The sequence below is a fragment of the Corvus moneduloides genome, chromosome 17 (genome assembly GCF_009650955.1).
Source record: "Corvus moneduloides isolate bCorMon1 chromosome 17, bCorMon1.pri, whole genome shotgun sequence".
Taxonomy (NCBI): domain Eukaryota; kingdom Metazoa; phylum Chordata; class Aves; order Passeriformes; family Corvidae; genus Corvus; species Corvus moneduloides.
The window spans coordinates 8,436,980-8,463,084 of NC_045492.1; the positions used below are offsets into that span (position 1 = coordinate 8,436,980).

At 45.2% G+C, this 26,105-nt stretch overlaps 1 protein-coding gene across 1 annotated transcript; it reads left to right on the forward strand.

Moving 5' to 3' along the window:
* Positions 1-625: 625 nt before the first annotated feature.
* Positions 626-25,362, forward strand: PRPF6 (pre-mRNA processing factor 6). The gene is made up of 21 exons (XM_032126965.1): positions 626-818; positions 1,827-1,995; positions 2,826-2,944; positions 3,422-3,500; positions 4,139-4,315; positions 5,127-5,282; positions 5,953-6,047; positions 6,742-6,898; positions 7,108-7,270; positions 10,114-10,232; positions 10,898-11,116; positions 12,469-12,591; positions 13,440-13,561; positions 14,684-14,822; positions 15,940-16,059; positions 17,298-17,474; positions 18,272-18,405; positions 18,878-18,969; positions 20,941-21,055; positions 23,212-23,338; positions 24,107-25,362. Exons 1-21 carry the CDS (start codon positions 748-750, stop codon positions 24,257-24,259), a joined length of 2,826 nt encoding a protein of 941 aa, XP_031982856.1. The 5' UTR covers positions 626-747; the 3' UTR covers positions 24,260-25,362.
* The last annotated feature ends 743 nt before the right edge of the window (positions 25,363-26,105 follow it).

Here is a 26,105-nt window from a genome sequence, read left to right on the forward strand (position 1 = left end):
CCTTGGTATGGCCATCCCTGCTGTCACCACACAGCAGAGTCGGGAGTGAGAGACCGCCGGGCTGGCGAAGGAATGAGCAGAAAACCCGCTCCTGCTCCCAGAAATAATTTGTCTTGGAAATTGTTAGCGGGAGGGAAGCAGAGGGAAGGGGAGGGAGAGGGGCTCACAGCTCGGAGCCCTGCAGGCGAGGGCTAGGGGAAACAAGGGCGAGCAGCGCTGGGGCTTTGGCCAGCTCCAGGCCTTCCTGGGATGATCCTGGCCCTTTCGTCCCTTCTCCCCGCCCCATTCTGGCTGGGAGTCGCTAAACACAGGGTGTCAGCTTTGCTCCCTGCAGGGCCACTCACCACCTGGGATGTTCCTTAGCAGTTACTCATTTCCTAATAATAATAAAAATAATAAATTGCTATAAATATGAAATCCATGACAGCACAACTCAACATTCCCATCTTCAGCCCCATCATCCACATGATCTTCATCCCCACCATCCTCATTCCCATTTTCCCCATCCTTATTACCCCCATCCCCGTCATCCTCACCACGGCTCAGGACCTCCACACCGCCAGGGGGCGCGCTGTTCCCCGGCGAGAGCGGAAGTTCCGCTCTGCTCTCGGGGTGGCCCCGCCTGCTCCCGGCGCCGCTTCCGCCGCCGCCGCCGCCGCCGCCGGTGCTCTGCCGGCCGCCTCTCTTGGCTCTGCTCCGGTCCCTGCTCCGCTCCCGCTTCGGTGTCGCCTCGCCGCCACCGCCATCATGAACAAGAAAAAGAAGCCGTTCTTGGGCATGCCCGCGCCCCTGGGCTACGTGCCGGGGCTGGGCCGCGGGTGAGACGCCGCCCAGGCCCAGCCTGGCCTCCCCACCCCGGTTCCTTCACAGCCCCGTTGCCCCGCCGGGTCCCGGGACGTTCCCGGGCCCGTTCGGTGCCCGGCTGGGCTCACACCTCCCCGCACCACCGGTCCCCGTCCTCTCGGGGTGGCCCCGCGCGGCTTTTCAGTGTTGTCCCTTCGTAATGGTTCGAGTTCGCTCTTTCGCTGGGCGGGTTTGTGTTTAAAAGCGAGCCTGGCTCCGAGGATGGGTTCCCGGGTGCTTCAGACCGGCAAAGGATTGTGTCCCTCCTGATGCTGTGACTGTGTGCGTGGGACCGTCTGGAAAATGATCAAACTGGGGACTTTTGTTGAGGGAACAGTGAGGGGGTTTGGTGGCGGCTGAAACCTTTTTTGGGGTGTCCTTTCCTTGGTGTGAGTTGCGTTCGTCCCGCTGATTTTCTTGTGTCCTTCCTTGGGGAGATCCTGCCGGCTGTGCCCCAAGAGGTGGTGCCAGGCGAGTGTGGGGGTTCAGAAGAACTCCAGTTGCCCCATGCCTTTGCCCAGACCCCAGCCCGTGGTGTCCCACAGCCTGCAGGGTCAGCTGAGAGACCCAAAGACAGAAGGGAGGCCATGCACAGAATGGGTGGCAGAGCAATGAGCTGGGTGGTTGCAGTGTATTTGTGGAAAAAGTTCTCCCTATAAAAGGTTTTCCAGAGAAGCTGTGGCTGCCCATTCCCTGGAAGTGTCTGGGGCCGGGTTGGATGGGGCTTGGAGCAGCCTGGGCTAGTGGAAGGTGCCCCTGCCCATGGTGGGGGTTTGGAATGGAGGGAGCTTTGAGGTCCCTTCCAACCCAAACTACTCCATGATTCTAAGGACATTTTTCTCCCTGGCTTTATGAATGCTGGTCATGGGCAGTGGCTGATGCCATTCTCCCAAAAGAATTATATTTATGCTGCCTGTTCTGAGCAGTAACTGTGACAGGCTGGGATTGCAGTGAGCTAAACAGCCCCTGGTTTATCCCTCTAGAGCCACAGGTTTCACCACCCGCTCTGATATTGGCCCTGCCCGCGATGCCAACGACCCCGTGGATGACCGGCATGCCCCGCCGGGGAAGAGAACTGTGGGGGACCAGATGAAGAAGAACCAGACAGCAGATGATGACGATGAGGACTTGAATGACACTAACTACGATGAGGTGAGGTGGTTTTCATCATCCTTGAGATGTTTTTTCCCAGGTGGAACAAGAGTCCCTGAGCTCCCCACTCTTGCTATGAACCCGGTTTTAGCTGAGGCTTCAAACCCAGAATTTCCTGTAGTTTGCAGGCAGCATTTCCTTTTTTATTTATTGATTGAGACCTCAGTATGCACAGTGGCATGGTGCTTGCAGATTTTTGTTGTGGCCTTGCTCTGTGGACTGTAGTTTAATTGCTGATACAGAGCCCTGAGAGTCTTGGGAAAATATCCATAAATAAAAATTAATTTAAGTATTTCAGGGGTTGTATTTTTTTTTTTATTCTCCACAAATGTGTGCTTTGACAGGATGGGACTTGATGATCTTGGAGGTCTTTTCCAGCCTAAATGACTCTGTGATTCTGTGCCATATATTGTCCTTAAGTGGCCTGTGTAGTCTCTTGTGTTTAAGTCCCACTTTGGTTAGTTGAATGTTGTGATATTCTTTCTGTTTGCTTTCACTGGCGTAAAAAGTGGTTAATGGAAGAGAATGGCTTTTCTACCCTGGGATCTTGTTTATTGCTGAATAGAAGTGGCTTAGAGAGAGAAGCAATTTTGAAAGGAGCAATTTTGAAGCAGTTTTGCTTCAAATGGTGTGGGAGAATAAACACCACCATGGGGTGGTAGAAGGAAGATGCTTTCATTTAGGGATGTGTTAGTCTGATGCAATGTTGTCAGAAACAGCCTGTCAGTGCATTTTCAGGTGATTGTTGGCTATAGGAGGAGCACAACAGGAGCTTTGAAAAACTGCCTTTTTTCCCCTCTTTTTTTTTCTCTCTCTCTCCAAATTCCCAGTTCAATGGTTATGCTGGGAGCCTGTTCTCCAGCGGTCCCTATGAAAAAGATGATGAGGAAGCAGATGCTATTTATGCAGCTTTGGATAAGAGGATGGATGAACGCAGGAAAGAAAGGAGGTAGGATAAGCTACAGCACTGGCAGGGTGTGTTTTCTGGTTAATTGAGGATGACAGGTATTTTACACCACTGGCTTTGATAGTGGATGTGGTTAAATTACTTCACTGTAGTTCATTAAGATGGTGTGGGGAGGTGCTGAGCAACTGGTATTGACACACCACAGACTGCACTGTGCACTGGAAATTGTTAGAAAAGTCATCTCATGCCTGTAAACAATGTGTGTTACTTGTTAAATGCGCTACTCACTAAGAGGAGGTTAAAGATTGAAGCTCACTTGGAGATGTCTGTTTTTACACTATAATACTGTCTTGTTTGATAAAGGATCTCTTGTCATAATGTTGATAATTTAAGCTTGGAGAAAATGCCTTTATTTATGCCCTAACTCTTATCAAACACTTTTTTCTGTCATGTCAACACTTCAATCAAAGACTTACCAAGTGTTACTTTGAGCATAACCTCAGTATTCCTTTTCCTAAGGGAACAACGAGAAAAAGAGGAAATAGAAAAATACCGTATGGAACGACCCAAAATTCAGCAGCAGTTCTCAGACTTGAAAGTAAGGAAAAAAAATGTCTGAAATGGGACTTTCTATGAGATACAAGAGGTGGCTGTGTGTTCTTTTGTGTTTCTTTGCTCAGATTTTGTGTGTTGGCAAACAAGTACTTTGATATTCTCCAGATTAGAATTACTTTCTGTTGGAAGAATACACACTGTTCTTGTGGATACATAAGGTAGTGAAATGTCTGCAAATTTTGATATTGATCATTTTTGTTTTGTGCTTTATGGAAAGTTCTACACTTCTGCCTTTGAGGGAAACTGCTAACTTGTTGGCATTGCAGGAGTAGCTGAGTAGAATCTCCTGACTCTAAATCTTCTTTTAAGTAAAATGTATTGTTTAAGCTGTTGTCTAATGATTAGTAATAAACCACTCAGTGCTCCAGGCACTAGGATTAATCTGCATGTTTGTAGCACTGAATCAAATAACAAAATTGATTTGGAATCTCAGTCTGGACTAAAACCAAATTCTAATTAAATGCATCTAATTCTTTTGTACATTGGATTAGGAAAAGAGTCTGACCCTTAAGTGTTAAATTGATCTTGAATTATTTCAAGAAAATAAATCTATTAAGGAGTTAAGAGCACTTAAAAAGCCATTTCTGCAGCAAATACTGATGATGACTCCTGTTTGAACAGCGGAAATTAGCAGAGGTTACTGAGGAGGAGTGGCTGAGTATTCCCGAGGTTGGGGATGCCAGGAACAAGCGGCAGAGGAATCCTCGTTATGAGAAGCTGACTCCCGTCCCCGACAGCTTCTTTGCGAAGCATTTGCAGTCAGGGGAGAATCACACTTCTGTGGACCCACGCCAGACAGTGAGTACACAGCAAACCTGGGCGAGCTGTGGTCAAACTGGATTAGAGATGAGTGTGAAACTGGGATTTGGGGAAAAGATGCTTGACCAAAAACTTGGTGTGGTTTGTGAGTCTGCCAACGGAATTCTGGGTGTTAAACTCCTGTGCTTGCTGGAGCCTTTCAGTGCACAGCCATTGCTAGAGAAAGCATGGGGATAGGCAGAGAAAGCCTGGTTCTTGTGTTAAAGATGGAAGGAAGTGTTTATTTTCCTATTTGCTGAATGCAGGGTGGTGATAGTTTCGGTGAGCATAACCATTTCTGTTATGACAACATCTTGCGAAGAGGGAACAGGAAATAAAGTTTGCTTTCACCTAATGGTTTGCTCAGCTTTGGGGTAATTGTGTTAAAAATTACTTGCCTTTCAGTCAACTGAAAATGAAGTAATTTAGCTTGTTGCTCTGTGGCCAGAGTCTACTGTGGTCATAGAATTATAGGAGCAGCTGACTGGTCCTAGACTGGCTCCATGTGTCCATGGGACTTTGTAGATATTCTTGTTTAAATGTGTCAGGTTTAAATGCCTGTGCTTGAATTTTTCACTTTCTTGTTGCTTATTTCACTGACTTGACCAAACTTTAGTAATTACCTATAGATTTGCAAATCCTGTATGAGAAATGTTTTGGGGTTCAGGGAAGCCATATCATAAGTACCTGTGGGGGTTTTGCATCTGTGTCCTGCAGCTTCTGGGGAAGTGCAGATCAGCCAATAGCCTGAATTATTTTTGAAATCTCAGGAGAGGTTTTAGGAATGACTTTCTCATTCTTTTTTTTTTAGCAATTTGGTGGACTGAATACTCCGTATCCAGGGGGTTTGAATACTCCATACCCAGGAGGAATGACACCAGGCTTGATGACACCTGGAACAGGTGAATTGGATATGAGGAAGATTGGCCAAGCCAGGAACACCTTGATGGATATGAGGCTAAGCCAGGTAAGGATGTGAGAAGGCAGGATCTGTCACAGGTATACCTGGGTTTGATGTTGTGCTGCTATTTAAGTCCTGGTTTTAGAAAAGTGTTGAATTCTCTTTGGTGTTAGAAGATCCAAGAACAGCTGAGCTGTGAAATAATTTTGTAGTCCCTCTCCCCGAATCTCATGCTGTCAACATGAATAGAATTTCCTGAGAAAACCAGTTTGTCCATGGAATTCTTGGTCCTTATGGGAGAAGAGACCGCCTGGATATATCACAGGTGGACTTGAGGCAAACAGCACAGGTGGTGTTACCAAGGGAAGCATCTCTTCTGTCTTAACGTAGGGATGCAGGACAAACTGCTGAAAAGTACTAGCTTTTGACTTCTGCTCTTTTTCATTGATTTTTCTGATCTAAATCTGGTTTATTCTAAAAAGAATGCCTTTAGCTGGCAGGGCTGCAGGAGCTTTTGGTGTCTGCTTGTCACCAAGCTGCTTCTTGTCTGGATTTTAACATTAAAGTTGTGTGTATTAGAAGAGGGAAAAAAGCTAATAAGCAAGGCTTTGTGTTTTCCTCCTTCCTTGCTTTTGGGAACAGATGAATATCTAGGATTTTTGTACAGCACAGTGTCTTTTCAGGCATTCAGGGGCTGTGGGTGGTCATTTCAGTAGCTCTGACTTGACTTTCTCAGGTGTCGGACTCCGTGAGCGGCCAGACCGTAGTGGACCCGAAAGGATATTTGACAGACTTAAATTCCATGATTCCCACACATGGTGGAGATATCAAGTAAGTTTAAGAAGGATTAACAGATTTATCCTCTTAGCAGTGGCACTGATCCTACATGTAAATGGAAATCTGTCTGAGTGGGTGCTTTCAGCTGGCATTTAGTTTGTAAGAAATGCCAGGTGAGTTTTTGAGGATGAATTCTTTTAACATGAGATCTGGTATAGTGTTTCAGCTGAGGTACTGGCATCTGACCTGGATGCATCAATTGTGGGGATTGTTTCCATTCCATCCCTATTTCCATGCCAGAGTGATGGCAGTGTGTGGCTGCTTGCCAGCCAGGAAATAACCTGGTTAATTGTACCTGTGTGCTGCTAATTTAGTCTTGATTGACGACCTCTGAGAACTTCTTTAGCCTGGAGTTTGACATCTGTTTCATAAAGAATTGCTGTTTGAGTCAGAGCAGTACGTGCAAATACTGATGCTAATTCTTGGCTTACATCAATGCTTGGGCTTATCAGCTTCTGGCTGCAAGTGCCCAGCTGTAATTCCCAAAAATCTTTCTTAAATACTTAACTGGTTTTACTGTGCTCTCGCTGTGTTAGTGTGTATTTGTAAGCTTGTTTTGGTAGAGTGTAATTTGTGTCTCCAATATGGAAAAATTTGAGGTCACACTGTGGATCTGAGCATGTCCTGGTTCAGGAGAATTGTTTCCCAATGTGCTGGAAATTTTCCTTCCGTTTTTTTCCTCCTTTAGTGATATCAAAAAAGCCCGTTTGCTCCTGAAATCTGTCCGAGAGACCAATCCTCATCATCCACCAGCCTGGATAGCATCAGCCCGACTGGAGGAGGTCACTGGCAAGCTCCAGGTGGCTCGAAACCTCATCATGAAAGGAACAGAGATGTGCCCTAAGGTCAGAATTGCTTTGCTTCCCTGTGATCCTTGTGGGATAGTAGGAAAAAGTTGTGGTTAATGAGCAGCAGAATCTCTGTTAAGCTTGATTGAGGCTCTGTCTGATACAGCTTCACTATCTGCAGTATTACAAAACACCTGCTTAGCCAGAAGCTCTGCTTTTACATTCTTGTTTCGATGTCAAGGAAGATGGGTTGTTTTTCCTGACAGAGTGAAGATGTTTGGTTGGAAGCTGCTCGGCTTCAGCCTGGAGATACAGCCAAGGCTGTTGTGGCCCAGGCTGTCCGGCACCTTCCACAGTCTGTGCGGATCTATATCAGAGCAGCAGAGCTGGAGACAGACATCCGTGCCAAGAAACGTGTCCTTAGGAAAGGTGAGAGCTCTCGTGGGCTCAGGGAATGAAGGCTGAGCATTGCACTCTTTATATTGCACTTCAAGTTGTTCAAGATGTGGCCATAAGTTCAGGTGCTTTTTTTGCTTCCTTGTTGAAATTACAGTTGTTAGCATGTGTGTTAATGGTGGAACTTGCTGCTGTTGAGCCAAAGAGCAAAGGTGTTGAAGTGTTCGTAAAACATCCTTCAGCAGAAAGCTGCTGGTACTGAACAATTCCAAAATGATACTTCACTTACCTAAGCCAATTCCAGCTTGATCACAATTAGATAAGTAGATGAAAGCAGTTAAAAAACGGTGTTCTAAGGATAAAAAGGTGCTCTAGATGTCACCTTGTGATACTTTTTGGAAAAGATACTGGAATTGATTGTTTCTACTTGCTTGTAGCCTGTTAGAGACCACAGTGGCTGCTGCTGGAGGAGCTTTAGAGGTCCCGGGGTTCTCATATCATGGAGCCTGTTGAGCTGCAGGATTTGCTTTAGTGGAGCAAGTTCTGTCCTTGACAAACAGCCTTTCTCTGTGGTGCTTACCTGAAACCTTACATCTTCTTGGATTGCATTGCACTTGGAGGTTTTCCTCTTTCATGGAATTACTGTCTTTTCCAAACAATGATCTCTTCAACAGCAGTTAGTTGCATTGTCCTGGACCCAGGTCTTCCTCAGAACTTCAAAATATGAATTCTTTGATTACTTTAAGTAGCTGGGTCTGTATCAGTAGAGATTAGTTCCTTCATGACTACTGAATTGTATTAGTTACATCTCCTGACTTTAATCTAGACAGGGAAAAGGGTCTGGTTTAATACATTTACTGAATCATTGTGAAGCAGTCTGCAGTATTGAATGGTTTAGCTTCAAAGGAATTAATTGCCTCCCACCTCTTAACCTCTTGCATGTAAAATGCAGATCTCTGTTGAAATGACCTCTTACTACATGTGGATGAAAGGCACTTCAAAGTTGCTGGGGTTGAAGTTGTAAAGAATTCAGATATTAACTATTCAGTAGCTTTTTAGATTTCCATTGGCTCCACAGTGCAACACGGTGTGAAGTGCTGCTCCTGTGACACCATGTGTCCTTCTCAGGAACAGTCACAGATGTTGAACAGAAAAACACTTTTAAAGGAGCAGAAATAGATCTGTGAGTCCAGCTTGGGTAGGGGAGGGTCTTGTGTGAGAGCAGTGACTTACCCTCTAAGTACTGAGCTTTGCTTCAAACACTGTATTTATGAAGAGAAAAACATTCAGTTTTTGGAGCCACCTACTTAATCTCTTGATACAAAACTGTTAGTGGAATGGAACTGGATTTATCATTCTTTTCCCAATTTCTGGCCTGTTAACAGTTTCACTGTTGTGCTCCTCTGCTGCCTAGGGAGCATCACTAATATGGAGCTTGGAGCCTTAAGTGGCAGCATAACCCATTATTTCTCCCAAAATAAAAAAAGCCTGAGTGCCAGGTAATGTCACTGAAGTGTGACCTTTCATAATGTGTTTCTCCTCTCTGCTGGCTGTGTGCATTCCTACCATCCAGCAGAACCTCTGGAGTTTTTAAAGCCTCAGTCTGACTGGAGACCCAGCAAGCTGAGTGGCTGAAATACAGCTTGAGGTCTAAAAATCGAATTCTGTATTTATGAAAACATGTTCTGTCCTGCAGAGTGATGCTTTCAGCTCTTGAAGGCTGACATTATTCACTTAAATTCTTTAGGGAAATCTCCTGCAGCTACAGAAGTGGAGACAAATGGTTAATGCCTGTTGTAAATCTCTGTTTGTGTAGGGGTGGGATGTGCTCTGAGCTGAGGTTCATCACTGTGCCTCTGCCTCTGCAGCAGTGCCTCAAGGAACAGCCTTGCCCAGCTAGTTCCAAAGTAGGTTTAGATGCCTTTTCCCACTCGTTTTTGTGTGCCTGTGACTGTGCTCGCTTTATTGAAGAGGGATGTGCTCAGTCCTCTGTTACTATGGCACATTTGTGTACAGTCACTATGGAAGCAGTGGAAGTAATGCTGCAATGCAGCTGATTCCAGCAGGCTGGGGTGCAAATTGGAGTGACAAAAGGCTAAAAACCCTTTGGTTTCTCAATCTCTCTTAAAGAGATGGGCTGAGGAAAGCTGTTGTTTAGCATTTAATGTTTCAGACAGCACATGTAGGACAGGCTGCAGAGAATGCAGTTCTACCAGCAGTAGCTAGCTCTTGGACAAGATTAAGGAAGCCTTGAAGAATCCTAATTAGATGGAGTCCATATTGGATTGCTGGAAGCACACTTGGTACTCATGACTGAGTGTCAGTGAGACCTTTAAGTTTTTATGTATCCCCGTTTCATTTTTGCATAGCAGGACAACAGCTTTTTGGGAAGTTAAGCTGGGCTTCATTGAACTGTCAGGAGAGGCTTACAGGAAAACTACATTGTCAAGGGACAGTTTCAACATGTAAGGAACAAGGTTGTATTATTAGTGTTGAAGATGCTCCTTTTCTGTAAAGGCAAACCCAGCAGGATTAAGCTGCCCAGTTTTGAAGATCTTCATCTGCTCATTTGCTGAGACTGGAGGCTTCGTTCAGCCAGGTGTTTTACTGAGGAGGATGCAATTACAGCTTGTACAGCAAAAAAGCCCTTGGCTCTCCAAAACCTGTTTCCAATTAAAATGATTAAGTGTTTTATTTTCTGATTTTAAATTCTCATTGTTGAAGCGAGAGCCCAATATAAGTAAATCCCCTCCCTTCCCTCTTTCAGGACATTTCATTGTAATAGCACAAATCCTTTATTATATAGTGTTTAAAAAATACAGATCTCCTTGGTAAACTACTTTATCATGATTGACAGAATTGTTTTGCCTCTCTAGCCCTTGAGCATGTTCCAAACTCAGTGCGTTTGTGGAAAGCAGCCGTGGAGCTGGAGGAACCTGAGGATGCCAGGATCATGCTGAGCCGGGCTGTGGAGTGCTGTCCAACCAGTGTTGAAGTGAGTTAAAAAAAAAAGTGAAATAAAAAAACACTTACACCCCACTTCAGGCTGGCAGTAGAGCTTTGCAGGCAAGAGGCAGGGTGAGCAGTGTTTCTCCACACAAGGTTTTCTCCCACGTGCTTCATGCCACAGTGGGAAGGATGTGATGAGTAGCGGAATGTGCTTTTTTTCTTTGGAGTTAATTGTCTGGTGGTCATTACATGCCTCATTTTGCTGTGTAATTGTTAGGTTAGTCATGGCAGTGCACAGCTGTGCCTGCTGTAGGCACTGAACCATGTTTGTGTCCATGTGTGGTGCCTTGACAGTTGGGAAAACAAGTGAACATTTAATCTGGTGAATCTAAAAGTTACTCATTTCTGAAACACCAAACCAGAGTGTTCAATTCAGCTGCCTGAGAGGTGATGTGAACAGAAAATAGGAGTGTAACAGCCCAGCAGATGGGGATGATACCCAGAGATGATCAGGACTGAGCTTCAAGGGCAGTAGCAGCCTGTTTCTCCTCTCCTCCATTGGTATTCCACAGCCTTCTTGCAGTGCTTGAGGACAGTTGCCAACCAGTAGCAAGCAGCGTGAAGCTGCTTATCTCTGTGGGCTGACACTGCCATACAGCAGCCTTGTCAGCTCCTTGTTCTCATCTCACATACATCTTTGTTGCTCTGCAGCTGTGGCTGGCGCTGGCAAGGCTGGAGACATATGAGAATGCTCGTAAAGTCCTTAACAAAGCCCGGGAGAATATCCCGACGGATCGTCACATCTGGATTACTGCTGCCAAACTGGAGGAAGCCAATGGAAACACCCAGATGGTGGAGAAAATCATTGACAGAGCCATCACATCTCTTAGGGCTAATGGTGTGGAAATCAACAGGGAGCAGTGGATACAGGTAAGTGCTCAGTCTTGGAAGCCCAGGTGAGCTCTTCACGTTGTGTTCTGGAGGCTGCTGATGGTGGGTGTTATGGGGCAGTGTAATTTTGCACCTGGCTTATCAGTGGAGGTCCCTGTGAAGAGACAAGAGATGAGATTAAAAAGCTGAGTAGGGTCAAGGCCGTAAGTGATACCCTGGGGTAATGTCACGTGTGTTTTGCTGAGAAGTGTCTGGTTTGCTTCTGTCTTGGAAGGTAAGTAGCTTCAAGCAGCTGCTGCCTAAGTAGGACAGAGGCTTAAAGCCTTCAGTGAAGGATTTACGTATTTTTTGCATATTTTTCTTTTGGCTTGAAAGATGTTTTATTTGCCCCATAAGTCTTTGTCAAATGGTGTTATGAGAAATCAGTACAAATACTGCATTTGCAGCATGTAGGAAATGATACTGTTAGTCCTGTACTGAACCTCTTTCCTCCTGAATAGGTTCTGTGCTTTGTTTGATCCTAAGTCTTTAAAGCAGTTTCCTACTAAAATCATTTACAGTGGGTCAAGGCAGCAAAAATCTTCTGTTATACTGCTTAAGAACACTGATAGTGAATGAAGTATATAATATTAAATGGATATCCTTGTTAACATCTAAAAGAATACTGACTTTCTTTACAGCAGTAAAACAATTAACGGTTAATTTCAACTTCTCTTTAAAAAAACCCACGAGCACAGCCTCTGCATTGTTGTGTTCTCGAGTTCCTTCTCAGTAGTAGAACTGCTCCATTTCTGTTATCTGATCAGAGGGCTTTGCAACAAGTTTAAGCAAGACATGCTTGGCTTTCTGAAAGCTTTGTGTGTCAGGAAACCATTTTTCCATACATGCTCTGGTGAGAGTGTTTGCACCTTTTACTTAACACTGGCTGACAGGAACTCTTAAATTTAGTTATTGCTTAGCCCTTATTGAGACTTAATCATCTCAAAGCTGAAAGAAGGTCAGTAGTTCTGATGTTGCAGTTCTTCCTTGTGAAGTTTTTGCATTTTTTATTGGCCAGGTGCCTGCTTGGGTTGGCCCAGGGTTGTGGAGCTGTAGGAAAAGATTTCTAGGTCTGGAAAGGTCACACATTGTCGCAATTATTGCTTTTCAGTGGATGGAATTGCTGTGCTCTATTTCTTAACCAACTTGTGAATGATTTTGTGTACAGCTCTAGCACCTTCCTCGTGGGTGCAGGCTCCTACTCAGTGTCAGTGTGTGTTTGATCAATGAGATGTTTGTGCTGTGGTGGTGACCACAATGTCTCTGTGTTTGTGCATGAGGAGTTGCCAATGCAGAATTTAACTTCTTGTGCTAAGCTCTCAAAATGAGCAGGGCTTTCCTCTTGTTTCTAGGATGCCGAGGAATGTGATAAAGCTGGAAGTGTGGCCACATGCCAGGCAATCATGAGAGCTGTGATTGGGATTGGGATCGAGGAAGAAGATCGGAAACACACCTGGATGGAAGATGCAGACAGTGTATGTCCAGCTGTGATGCTGCTTTTTGTTGGTTTTGTTTTATTGTGAGTTAGTGTTTTTTAATTAGAGGAAATTGAACTGGTGCCTGGGAAATGGCTTTGTCAGTGAAAGTGGATGTGATTCCCACACCACCTGCCTGCCTTTGGCCAGTCTCTGCCTCAGGAGGTTATTCAATTATAGAGCTTTATTCAGATTTGAATTTTTACTAAACAAAAAGTTGACATTGGTATAGCTTGTCTGCTAGTTTGGTGTGGATTTTTTTTTTTGTGAGTGTGAGACATCAACAGAGATTGAGTTATGGGTAAAGGAGCTGGGAGTTGAGTTTCAAGGCATAACCATTGTAGCTCAAGAGTTAATGTAAGACTGGACAAGGCAGTGGGTAAAAGTTTTACCAGGCTTTTTTTGCTTTAGGGGAATAGTTTGAACATGTGCTAAGAACTAAATCATATTTCAGCATGAGAAATGTCCAACTTCACCGGCCTTGAATTGGGCTCAGAGCAGTGGGGGGCACATGCTGTGGTGCTTAGGGTTTTGCCTGTGAAATAACAAAATGAAGTGCTAACATGAGAGCCTTTCCAATGCCTTACTAATGTTTCAAGCTGGCCTGTGAGTGTCAGTCCCACTGAAAGGCCAGGGGTACTTGTGCTCTGTAGAGGGATATTTGGAAATTCATTCCCTGCTTCCTTTTAAAAAGCTGATTGTAAGTATTCTGTTCTCTATTAATGCCTCAATTCATGGATTACACCGAGTTACTGAGTTCTGGGTTGAATTGTGCATGTGTAATTCCTTCTTGCTCTCGATTCCAGTGCTCCCCTAAGCTCACTTAGTCCTGATCTGTTTTCCCTCAGTGTGTTGCTCATAATGCCCTGGAGTGTGCCCGAGCCATTTATGCCTATGCCTTGCAAGTCTTCCCGAGCAAGAAGAGTGTGTGGCTACGAGCAGCCTACTTTGAAAAGAACCATGGAACCAGGTACGTGTGCTGCACGATCCCTCCGTGGAGGGCTTCATCCCAGTGACAGGCTGGAAAGGAAGGAAAACTACAGGATGGTCCCTGGTGTGGTGCAAGTGCAGAGTTAGTGCAGCTGGGTGAAACTCACTGACGTTTTTTTTGCAAGTCTGACCTTCTTTGTTATTGTTGTGCCCAGAACATCCTTAAGTTTTATGCAGTCATAAAATGGTTTTTGGCAATAGGGATTTATTGGTAAAAATAGCTGTGAAGAGACAAGGTAGGAACAAGTGTCTTTGAGAAGGCATCTCTGGAAAAATATGGGGATACAAATCACCTAAAATGTGTTTTATTTAGTCTTCATAGATAAAAAACTACATAGCTGAATGTGTCCAAGCATCTCTGGTATTTTCTGATTAAACACTCTGAATGTGTATCACATCCTGAATTAAGATTGGTGTTATACTGTTATAGCTCAGGCTCTTTTTGAAGTTTATTCATAAAGAGTAAACTTCACATGTCAGAAACTTTCTGCCCACATCTTAGATTAAAGCAAGCAATCTCTGCAGTAAGCCACTTATACATGTGCAATCATCCTTACTAAAGCCAACAAGACTATGTTGTGGAAGTGACTGCAGATGCTGAGTTCTTCCTCATTCAAGCCTTTTTTTAAATGGGAACAAATACACCTTTGCTTTTGATGTTTTCCCATGTTTCCCAGTGGTGGCTGGCTTTTAAGCCCCATGTTCCACCTGAAAAGTATATTTTCCAGAGGAAAAAAAAAATTGCATAAAATCAAGCGAGCCTCATCTAATAATTCTGAAAACCTTCCTGTCAGAGTTTCTGCTAAGGTTTGTTAAGCAGAATTACTCTTTCCAAGAGAAAGGAGCTGTTTGTGTGAGGGCTCTTTCCACAGAGGCTATCAAACAAAGGTGTCTGAACAATGAGCCGTTTGTGGAGTGCTGATTTCAGAACCCTTGTGGAAAAAGACCCCACCCTTTCCTTGTTATGAAACAACTTATCAAGGTTTACAACATTGGACTTTGCAACAATATTTATAACACTGAGTGATAGTGAAAATGGTGTGAGAGAGCTTGCCTTTGGCAGTACCTTGAGGGATTGTAACTTGCTCTTTCTTGTCTTCAGAGAATCCTTGGAGGCTCTTTTGCAGAGGGCTGTTGCTCACTGTCCCAAAGCAGAAGTGCTGTGGCTCATGGGAGCCAAATCCAAGTGGTTGGCAGGAGATGTGCCAGCAGCCAGAAGCATCTTGGCCCTGGCTTTCCAGGTGGGTCTGTTACACTTGTCAGAGGGTGTTAAATGTGACAGGTAAAGAATACAGAGCAGGCTTTTTCTGTCAACGCCTGATTCCTGCTGCCTTTCAAGGTGATGGAGACTTCCGCTGTTCTTTGATTGCTTTGTGTGGCAAAATGTTCTCCTGTGAAATAGCAGCAAACTGGAAGCAAGGCTGTGGTACTGCTCTTTTAGTAGTTCTACACCAGGTTCTGAGCTGGAACAAGTTGTCCAGAGAGGTTGTGGCTGCTGCATCCCTGGAAGTGTTGAATGCCAGGTTGGATGGGGCTCTGAGCAGCCTGGTCTGGTGCACAGCATCCCTACCCTTGGGATGAGATGATCTTTAAAGGCCCCTTCCAACCCAAACCACTCTGCGATTCTATGAGTTTGCAAACCATCAATTTTACTAGCATGGCTTCCACCAACCCCAGTCATGGATCAGAATCCTGTTGTCTTGGGTCACCTCAGGGAAGGGGTTGTGGTCTGCCCTAATGAGGTCACTGAATTACTTATATTTTGGATCAAACCCACTAATGAAGGGAATCGCCTACTGGATGCTGTAGCAAAGATAGGCAGAGCATTTCTAGCACTGGGAATCAGGCTTAAAAGCTAAGTGAAAAAAAAGGTCCTGAAATGGAAGGTAAAAGATACTTCCTTATTCTGTTCTCGGTGCTCTTTGTTACTAGGCTGCAAAGTTCTTGACATGGTTGCCACTGAAATGACTTTTATTGGAAGAGTTTTCACAGACGTCAGTGGGGAATTCAAGCTGCAGTTTTTTTGCCTGAGGGTAATAAAATGAGGGTCTCATTGTGGCAGACCCTGTGATGTTTTCAGTATTTAGACTGGAAGTTCAGAAGATCAAGCATTACTGCTTTTCAACAGTTGAGAAGCATCCAGCTTCTAAACTGGCATATATCTTTGTGTTGCCCATCTGTTTTGGAGGATTTCTATAAACTTCAAAGGTCAAAGAAGACTGGGAGGAGCTTGCACTGAAAAAAATCCTACTGTGGATTGACAAAGCTCTGATTTCAATTTTAATCTGGATCAAACGGAGGATTAAATCTGCTGTTGATTCACTGTATGCATTTGTCTGTCACTTTGTGTTCTTGCAGGCCAACCCCAACAGCGAGGAGATCTGGCTGGCTGCCGTGAAGCTCGAGTCGGAGAACAATGAGTATGAAAGAGCGAGGAGGCTGCTGGCAAAGGCTCGCAGCAGTGCCCCCACAGCAAGGGTAAGGCTGTGTGGAGGGTGGAGAGTCTCAGGCCTCTTGGCCACGGGGGATTTGGGACGGATGGAGGAGTTCCTTCAGTTCTGTGGCCTTAGGGATTGACCATATGGCTCCCTGCCATTGGCTTCCGGGGCATGTGGCCGCTTTGCCGAGCGCTGCTCCAGCGAATTGCGACACAAAGTTGTGGCATGGTGGGAAAAAAAGGCTAGGATCAAGTGAAGGGTTTCAATTTGTTTTTTACACAAATAGCAAAAGTCAGGAAATTCCCAGTTTACAGCTGTTTGTATAATGTTTGTGTTGCATAAAAGCACGTCTTGGAAAAAAGAGAAAATACTTTCACAGAAGACTCACTTATGCTTGTACTAAAGACAGCTCTGGGTGGTTTGGTGTTTAAAGTTACGGTCCTGTGTTTATCTCCAGTTACCTCTGGTATGATAAACTCTGTCGATTTTCGGCTCTTCATACAAAAGCATTTTAACTTGTCCAAGTAAACGAAAAGTTAGTTTGATCTCTGTCCTCTGTTCCTCCCCCTCAGTCGTAGTTACATCCTACATCTTTTTAACTGTCCTCTTCCTCTCTGAGCCAGGGAGCTTCTGCAGCTGGGGCTGAAGCTCTGCTCTCAGACTTGATGCCTCTCTTGCGAGGTCACAGAGGGGGGAGTTTGGGAACGGGGAGGATGGGGATCAAAGAGCAGTGAGAGAGCCTTTGGTGTATTTCTCATAGCTGTGACTTCCCTGCGTAGCCAGAAGGAAGGATTTGGGGAGCAGAAAAGTACGTGTACCAGTTTGTAATGAGCAGGACAGCAGTTAGAGCCTGAAGCCATAAGTAAGGAAAGGTGGTCATGGTAGCTTGGATATGAGGAGATCAGATTGTGCTGATGAAGGAGGCCTAGGTTTGTTAATTGGTTGTGCTATTAAAGCTGTGCTCTTTATACAAATATTATTTTTCCAACCCAAACTGTTCTGTGATTCTGCAAATGCCAGTTCTATGTTAATAATTATGTAAATAGGTGAGATACAGGTGGATCACGCTCTTCTAACTCCTTTAGTATTTGCGTTTACCTTTCCATTGTTATCTGTGCCCGCTATTATTTAACTCTGATATTTTAGTTTTTATTTTGCTTCAAACTGTAGCTAATCAATAACATTCTAATGAATGCATGAAAGTGGGAATCCGCTGCTTTGGCAGATTAATGGTTTTTCAATGGCTGCTGATGGTAAACAGCTCTGGTTTGTTCCCAGGTCTTCATGAAGTCTGTGAAGTTGGAATGGGTGCTTGGGAACATTGCTGCAGCCCAGGAGCTCTGTGAGGAAGCCCTGAAGCACTATGAGGACTTCCCCAAACTGTGGATGATGAAAGGACAAATTGAGGAACAAAAAGAGCTGGTAGAGAAAGCACGGGAGGCTTATAATCAAGGGGTAAGATGGATGTTACTGCAGGTTTGCTTTGTGCTGCTGGCATGGAGAGATGTCTGTCTTTGAATGAAAATGAAGAGCCAACGACACGATTCCTTTCTGTCATTGGTTAAAACAGTAAAAGAAAAAAAAATAGGCCCTTGAAATAAGCAAGAATTTCTCTTATGCATTACCCATATGCAAGATTGACTTTCTTGCTTGAAAGAGTTCTCTGTATACCTGACTCCTCACAGGCAGGAAGAAAGGCTTTGCACAGTAATTCTCTAAGACCTGGAAAGACTAAAACCAGAACTCTTAAAAGAAAATCTTCCTCAGCAGCTCTTAGATGCACACTGTGAAAGGAGGTGGCCTGCGGAGCACTCCTCTCTCTTTTAAATGGTAATTGGTGTCCTTGGGTATGAATGCTCAAAGTCGACAGCCATCAAAGTAATTTGGACACAGGTTTCTGCCAGTGTTGATATCCTAATGACTCCCTGCACACTCTGCTGTGGTTTGGGGATGTGTGAGAGCCCTCCATCTGCAGAAGGAGCACGAATTGCAGCTGTGTTAAGGGAGGTGTGTTCTGTCTCTTAACTGCTGGGATAGCTCAGTCATACCTGATGTACCTGACTATTTTGGATACAGGAAAAACTTCACTTCTGTGCTGACTGTAAGACTAGCTGGAGAAATTTGAGTGGCATATCTTGGTCTCTCTTCTTGTAAACTCTTCAGGAGGATATAGGCAGGGAAGTTCTTTTCAATAAGAGTTACAAGATTTTTTTTCATCTTTACCTATTAGTATACTTTTTTTTTTTAAACAGTTGAAGAAGTGCCCCCATTCCATACCCCTGTGGCTTTTGCTGTCCAGGCTGGAGGAGAAAGTCGGGCAGCTGACTAGAGCAAGAGCCATCTTGGAAAAGTCTCGCCTGAAGAATCCAAAGAATCCAGATCTCTGGTGAGTTGTGTGGAGTTGAACTGATTTTGGGCTACAAATTCAACCCATTCTTCAGGCCCGCTATTTCACATTATCTCAACCATTTGAGCCTGGAACTTAGGACCACACCCATCCTGGAGTTTCTTCTGGACTAACAGCTTCCCTGAATAGCAGAAATGCTTTGGTGATCCTGGCTAGCTTCTCTAAGGATCCGGGAACTAGTTATTTCTTTACTGGTGGTTGTAGTGCACAGAGCATGCACAGGGCTCTTTCCTTTCTGTTACAGTTCCTTTTTCAGATTGTTTTTTATCTGGGCCATTATAGAATAAAAGTCGCATTTATTTTTAGATGGAGAGGAATGGGAAGATGTCCGTCACCTACACATATCCAGAATATGGGCAGATGTTTGCAGTTTCCAGTGACCTTCATGTGACTCACTGTTTCTGCCTAGTGAATATTGTCATAAATTTCATCAGTGTCTCTTCCCTACCAGGTTGGAGTCTGTGAGATTGGAATACCGAGCTGGGCTGAAGAACATTGCAAACACACTGATGGCCAAGGCACTGCAAGAGTGCCCCAATTCGGGTGAGCTGGATCTCATTTCTGCCTTAAACACAGTTAATTGTTTTGCCCAGTTGATAGAAGCACATTTTTTCCCAAGATGTCCTTTCTGGCCAGGTCTCAGAATATGGTGTTTTGGAGAGGTGTCAGTCATCCTTCTGCAAAGGAAATACTGAGGGTCTTTGAGAACAATCCGAGTTACTTTGTGCTCTCTCACACCTGAGGGGTCATGAGTTGGTGTTGTTCCATTTTTCCGCAGTGTCCAGTATATTATTGGATCCCTGGTCCACAGTTTGTCCCCAGGCTTCCTGCGAAAACTTCTTGGATATGGGTGGGTTTTTCTCTGAAGCTGGTAGAAGTCTGCCAAGGTTTAAAATTAAAGACACTTCAGTGTTTGTAGTTAGGAAGTTCAGTGGAAAAAGAATGGTTCTTTCCCTGTCCCTCTGGAGTACAGCTGGCCTTAGGAGATTCCGAGTTGCTGGTTTGCCTGCACTGGTTTCTGAGTTTAACAACTTGTGCTGGCAGCAAATTTCCATCGCAGTCATGATTGGGGGATAGTGTACCATAAATGTTCAGTCCTGGTTTTTAATTATTTTAGCTCATGTAAGAAAAGAAGTCAAATGATGTCAGTTAGTTCTAACCAGCAGTGGAAACATTTGCCTCTTGGGATGGGAGGATAAAGTGCCTAACACATCCCTGTTTTGGGGCAGAATTGCAGGAAGACTTTAAATAATTAAACATGTTGACATCTTCTGGGGAGAAGATGTCACATAGCTACAAATTGTAGTAACTTGCTGCAGGTCAAGGCTTGACTTGCCTTCAGGGTAGGTTTTGAAAGGTGTTTTAATTGGTGGCTACTAAAGTCCCAGTGAATTAATTGGGAATTAAGTGACTTTTATGACATGATAGACTCATTGCAAGGTACTTTCCATGTGAGTGGGTCACCAAAGCAGCACCACCCAAAATCCTGCTCTGTTTTTGTGAATGACCTAGTAAGTGTTTGCCACCACAGGCTGTTCTACAGATCTGCCTGTTGCTATGGAAATGGGCAGCAGGAGCTCAGTTTTTGTTTAAAAAATTGCTTCCAACTTTATCTTAGACCTCAACAAACCATAATCAAAGCCTGCAGGACTTGGCCACCTGCAGTCCTGTAAACCAGAGGTTTGGGTCCATCGATTGCTGAATTGATTCCTGATGGGTGGCAGGCTGCACAAAGAATAAAATAGAAATATTATGGTGTTTGTGATCCTATATATAAAGAGCAAGAAGAAGAGAGTCTGTCTCCTGTCTGTCACTGCAGTTATCAAAGCTTGTGTGTGTTCCTGTGGTGCCGTTTATGGGAAGCGAGAGCGCTTTGATGGAGTCCTGGCAGACACCAGCTCTCAGGCTTTGCTTTGAAGTGATCAGGTGTGCCTGGCTGACATGAGAAACTGCAGATTTCATGCTCCCCTGAGCATATTTCCTTCCTTGCTTTTGGCAGTGAGAAGAGCTAGGGATTAAACCCAGCTTTCCTGGATCTACTCTGTCCTTCATCAGTGTGTGTGGAGCCAGCATCAATAAGACTGTGGTGCTCTCCAGCACCCTTGAAACTGCTCCCAGACTGTACTTTGTACTTTTTGGGCCTTCTTCTGCCACTGCAGTTGCCTGTTCCAACAGACAGATACCTTTCCCTTTGGAAATGCTGATTTGCCCTCCCTGTCCCAGTGTTTGCAGTGTCTCATCTGAAAAGCCTGAGCTCTACGTTAGCTGCGGGAGTTGTGGTACAGAGACTCCCAGAGCTGAAGCTCCAGCATGGTGCACACACTAGCTCAAATTTCAGAGTTCTGAATGAAGTATCTGTGTGGAAAGAGTGATCTGGGATGAGGTTAGGGGTGGATCACCACCAGGGCAGGGGCTGTACAGCTGCTTGTGTTGCAGAGCACTGGCCTGATGGCAGGGTGGGAAGGGTTAACCTCAAAATAACACTAAACAATCTTCTTACTTATTTTGATTAAGGAATCCTGTGGTCAGAAGCAATTTTCCTTGAAGCGCGACCGCAACGAAAGACCAAGAGTGTGGATGCTCTCAAGAAGTGTGAACATGACCCACATGTCCTGCTGGCTGTGGCCAAGTGAGTTCCTGTGCTTGATGCAGTAAAAATATCCGTGTCTGTGTGTGGCTGTATCCAGGATGGAACACTGCACTCCAGCACAGCCATGCGACTCTGGCTGCAGCAGCTGTAATAAGTCCCAAAGCAAGGAACAGCTCTCCAGCTGTCTCCTAGTAACTGTGCAAATCTCTCCCTTGATTCCAAGTGGGGAATGTCAGCCTGCCCTCGAGTTGTTCTGGTGGGTCTGGGACTGGCACAGATAACAATACACTCACACAAAGCTCATTGCCAGTACTTGGTATTGGCACCCTGCAAGCTGCTTTCTTCCTGTCCCTTGAAGAGGATTTCACTGTGCTGTCAGGTGAACTAGGCTTTATTAAGTGGTTCAGGATATGTTTTAAGTATCTGTGAAAATAGGGACCTTTTTTGCTGATTATTTTTCAAGTTTTGTGTGGCTGTCTGTGTAGTTTGCATCTTTTCTCTCTATCCTAGATTCTGTCAGGTGTCTTCTTAAATTCTGAGCTAGATGCTCTGCTCCTGATTTTTTCCTATGTCAGTGTTCTTCAGCTGTGCCCCTTCCCAGAATGCAAACCACCAGACATTCTGTAGTTTGCTTCTCTGAAATGGGAAGATAATCTCCTAGGAATTGTTTTCTTGTCCAGACTGAGTTGTGAGGATTCCAGTGCTGAAAACCCACTGTTAGAACTGACTCATGCCACATCCTGCTCTGATGTGTGAACAGCCTTTACAGCAGCCTTGATGGAAACAAACTTACTTTCCTCCCTTTGGGAATAGCAGAAGAGTTAATACAGGAGGCATTTTGCTCGAGGTTGCCCAATTCTTTCACAACTCTATTTTATAAGCCAAAGAAAACTGTAGGATACACTCCAGTGACTGCAACACTGGGTTCTGCCAGATCCTGACAGCTGACTTGTTCAGCTTTAGCAGCAAGTGAGAAAAATGTTAACTTTTGCTTTATGGCAACTGCTCCCAGGCCCCTTCTGGTGCAACCTCAGGCTATTTAACAGCTAATCCCAACATAAACAGCTTCCACCTCCCATCACAACTTGCCTCTGTAGGTACAGAGTGTCACACATCTGTGAAAAACTTTTGTTTAACATGTTGCTGAAAATGGCCACTACTTGCAGGTGTTAAGCCTCTGCTATCATTGTTGCGCTCTTGTAAATCACAGTTTATTTAACACAGAACAATCAAGAGTATTATAGGGCTTAAAAACAATCACAGAAGCTGTATAATTTTATGACAGGCTAAGCTCTTTATGAGGGGTGGCTGATTTGATAAAGACCTTATAGCTCAAATGAACTCTTTAACGCAAAGCAGTGAAACCAAGAGACTCTTGACCCAGCTGGTTCATTACTGGGGAGAAATTTCAGCATTGACCAGTGCCTGGATGAAATGGCAACAGTGGGGCTGTGCTAGGATGGGTTTGAGTGCAGAAGCTTCCATGCTTGTTTTTTCTTGGAAAATGGGGCTGACAAGGCAGGTCTGCTCCACTCCACTCCAGCAGGCTTTGTAGGTGTGAGCATGTGACCATACAGCAGGCAATTGCCAGCTTTTAGAAGTTACTTAATTGTTAGATGCTAAAATTGACTTGAAGTGTAAAGAAATTGAAGGAGTGGGAATAGATGTAGGCACGTAATCCTGTCTCTTCCTCACCAAATCTGGAACAGCAAAATTAAAGCAATTGAGTTAGCAGAGCTCAGTAATGCTTCTCCTCTCAGCAGAGTCTGTCTGTGCCTGGGGCTAAGTTATCCTCTGAGTTGCCCTGCCTCACTGTGGGGCAGTGAAGAAGTGCTGGATGTTCTCTTCAGTCCTCTCCCTTCCCTTCCCTTCCCTTCCCTTCCCTTCCCTTCCCTTCCCTTCCCTTCCCTTCCCTTCCCTTCCCTTCCCTTCCCTTCCCTTCCCTTCCCTTCCCTTCCCTTCCCTTCCCTTCCCTTCCCTTCCCTTCCCTTCCCTTCCCTTCCCTTCCCTTCCCTTCCCTTCCCTTCCCTTCCCAGGAGCAGGATGGTCGGTAGTTGCCTAAAAAGCTGCCGTTTCCTTCCTGGGAGAGCAAAGAACTGGAACACCTGTAGAGCCTTTAAGTTGGACTTCTTGTGGGTTGACATCTTCCTGTAAAATGAGGCTGTTTATCAGCTCCCTTCTGCTTTTCCCAACAGGCTGTTCTGGAGCGAGCGTAAAATAACCAAGGCCAGAGAGTGGTTCCACCGGACGGTGAAGATAGACTCTGACCTGGGGGATGCCTGGGCCTTCTTTTACAAATTTGAGCTCCAGCATGGCACAGAGGTGAGTGTGTGCATGGGAACAGGGAAGGCAGCAGCAATCCCTGGCTGGCTGCCCAGGGGTTGCCCAGTCCTGGGATTGCTGCAGTGCTGGGCTGAGCGTGCTGCTGCTGCTCCTGCCTGCGTTGTCACAGGGGAGGCTGGCTGTCACGCCTGGTCATGAATGAGCAAGAACAGGCCTGTGCGGTGGCTTTTAAAAGGTGCTGTCATTAGCTGAGCTGTGTTTCAGGCTGCTTTGCTGTCCACAGTCATGCTGGTTCATGCAAAAATCTCTGAAATCAATCTTCCTCCTGTAAAACTCAAGTTTGCTCTGAGAGGGGATTGTGCTGGAATGGTGGTGCTGGGTTTGTGTAACTAGGGCTGTTCCTTCCCAAGTGTGGAGTACAGGTTGCACGTGAACACAGCCAGAGGAACAGCCAGCTCTAATCTCTTACAGCAGTTTGTACTGCTGATTCTACTGAAATGATGGGGGTGTTTATCTTCTGACTTCAGAGAGACCTTTCACTTGACACAGCTCCTGCAGGTGGTAATGCAAGGAAGTTTCTGCTGCAGTTTCTGTGCTGTAGCCAAGACTTGCTCAGCTGCAACTTGGCCGGTTTGTTCAGCCAGGCAGGAGACTTGCTGCTTCTGAATTTTGACTTGGACTTCCTTTGAAAGTAACAGATCCCAAACCCCACCATTGTCTTTGGAAGAGTGTTTGAAGCAGGGAGGGTTCAATTTTTGCTGTGTTCTGGAACAAACCAGGACAAACTGTCATTTCTCTTCCCTGTAGGAACAACAAGAAGAGGTGAGGAAGCGCTGTGAGAATGCCGAACCTCGCCACGGAGAGCTCTGGTGTGATGTCTCCAAGGACATAGAGAATTGGCAGAAGAAGATTGGGGAGATTCTCGTGCTTGTGGCAGCCAAGCTGAAAAATACCTTCTAGAGTGTGCTGGCCTCAGCTGCCTCAGAGGTCTCTGTAGGACTTAACCTGCTTGTGGTACATTTGCCCTTTCAGCAGTACAGATTTTGAAGGACAGGACATGGATGATGATAGGAAAGCGCTTTCTCCCAAAAGGAAAAGCTGCTTCCTTCTTTCCCCAGCATGGCCATCAGCTTCTGCAGCACATGAGAACGTTGTAGCTGATGTCACACAGGAGACAGGAGCAATCTTGTGAGGCTCTGGTGGCATTTCCGCGTTGATTCCTGATTCCCCCCTGCGAACACAAGCTTTAATTAGCGCTTGTTTGGATTCTGACATGTGGCAGTCCCTCTGTTCTTGGCCCTGGCATGTATTCCCTGTCCCCCTTTGGTGTTTGGCCCACCTGATACTGGTTCCTTGTCAGCAGCTCTGGGTTGTTGCTGTTGGAATACACTGAGTGTCCTTGAAGGAGATGGACGGAGTTTTGGGAGCAGCCCAGCAGCACAGGGAAAGGTCTGGGCTGGCTCCTCTTCTTTAGGTGGTTTAGTTTGGTGTCTGCTAACAAGCTGCTGCACAGCTTGGAGGTGTTCCTCCAGCCTGAGCAGCTGGAGCATTTTGTCAAATTCAAAAGCGTATTTTTAGAGAACTTTTCCTCAATTTTTAAATGTATATAGTAAAGCTTATTCTTTTAGGTGTCTGAGTTCATTAAGCACAGTGGTGGTTTAAAGTAACAAGGCATAACTCAGCAATCCCTGAAAGCCCTTTTGAAGGAGGAACCTTTATTTAGAGTCATTGGGAGACTGTGTGTGGCTGGGAGGTTTGGGGTGGCTCCCTCCAAGTGCAGATAGAAAAAAAGCAAATTCAAGAGAGGGAAAGCTTTGTGTTTGAGACCCTTTGTACACTGTCTTTAATTTTCTACACTTGTGATCTGTACTATTTTTACCCCAACTCCCTGACTTCTTGTGATCCTAGAATGAGAAGCTGTACTGTCTTACACCTGAGGCTATAGCAGCTGTATCCAGGTCTGTGGATGTGCATTATCCTATGTATTTAGTTTAAGGAGAAGCTCCCTTATTACTTGTTGGAGAACATGTATAAAATACAGCTTCTTTTTTTTTGTTTCCTTCTGTTGTCTTCGAGCATGGTCTTGCCCTTTGACTCTCAGTGGGAAGAGTGGGTCTGATAGCAGAAACCTTTGGAGTTATCAGGCTCCCACCACTCTGGGAAGCTGCCTGCCAGTGGTGGCTGCACCAAGCTGGGCTACAGCCTCTTGCCAAAACGGATGAGAAGCCCAAAACAGATCTTTTAACACTGGAGCAGAAACGGTTGGTCTGGAAGCAAAAGCCTTTTTCTCTTTGGATTTGTAATGGAAACTGTTGTGCTTTCTCTAGAATAGCTGATGAAAGGGTGTAGATCATGGATGTCCCGTGGAATTGTAGTTTCCCAAAGGTGAGTGAGAAGTGTTGGGAGTTGAGAGGCTCTTGCTCAGGGATTTTGTGCCATTGCTGGCATCCTTCAGGTGAGTGGGCTTAGAGAGAGTAGAAGAGTTTGGGAAAGGTAATGGAGATGTTACTCGAAGGAGAGGGTAGACATGGCAAGGAAACCTGGCTGGACAAGGATTCAAGACTGAGGCAGAAACTGCAGGATAAAAACAAATTTAGAAGTTTTCAATGTGTGCTGTCCTTCAGCCTCTTGTGCTCACATGGGGACTGTATCCTCCTTTTCTGGGCAGGGAATGTGGCATTCCGATTCCTGGTGTAGTGATGTGCTGGGGAGAGCTGGGTGCCTCTGGTGCATAAATCCCTCTGTCCAGTGGTGCTGTGGTGTTGGTGGCTGCAGAATTGGGATGGGAAAGGGAAGTGGGAATTGC

Excerpts from the sequence above, each read along its gene's own strand:
- PRPF6 (XM_032126965.1), top strand. The coding sequence starts at position 748 with ATGAACAAGAAAAAGAAGCCGTTCTTGGGCATGCCCGCGCCCCTGGGC. Across the intron at positions 3,501-4,138 it reads AGCAGTTCTCAGACTTGAAA|CGGAAATTAGCAGAGGTTAC; the intron begins GTAAGGAAAAAA and ends CTGTTTGAACAG. Across the intron at positions 17,475-18,271 it reads GGGAGGCTTATAATCAAGGG|TTGAAGAAGTGCCCCCATTC; the intron begins GTAAGATGGATG and ends TTTTTTAAACAG.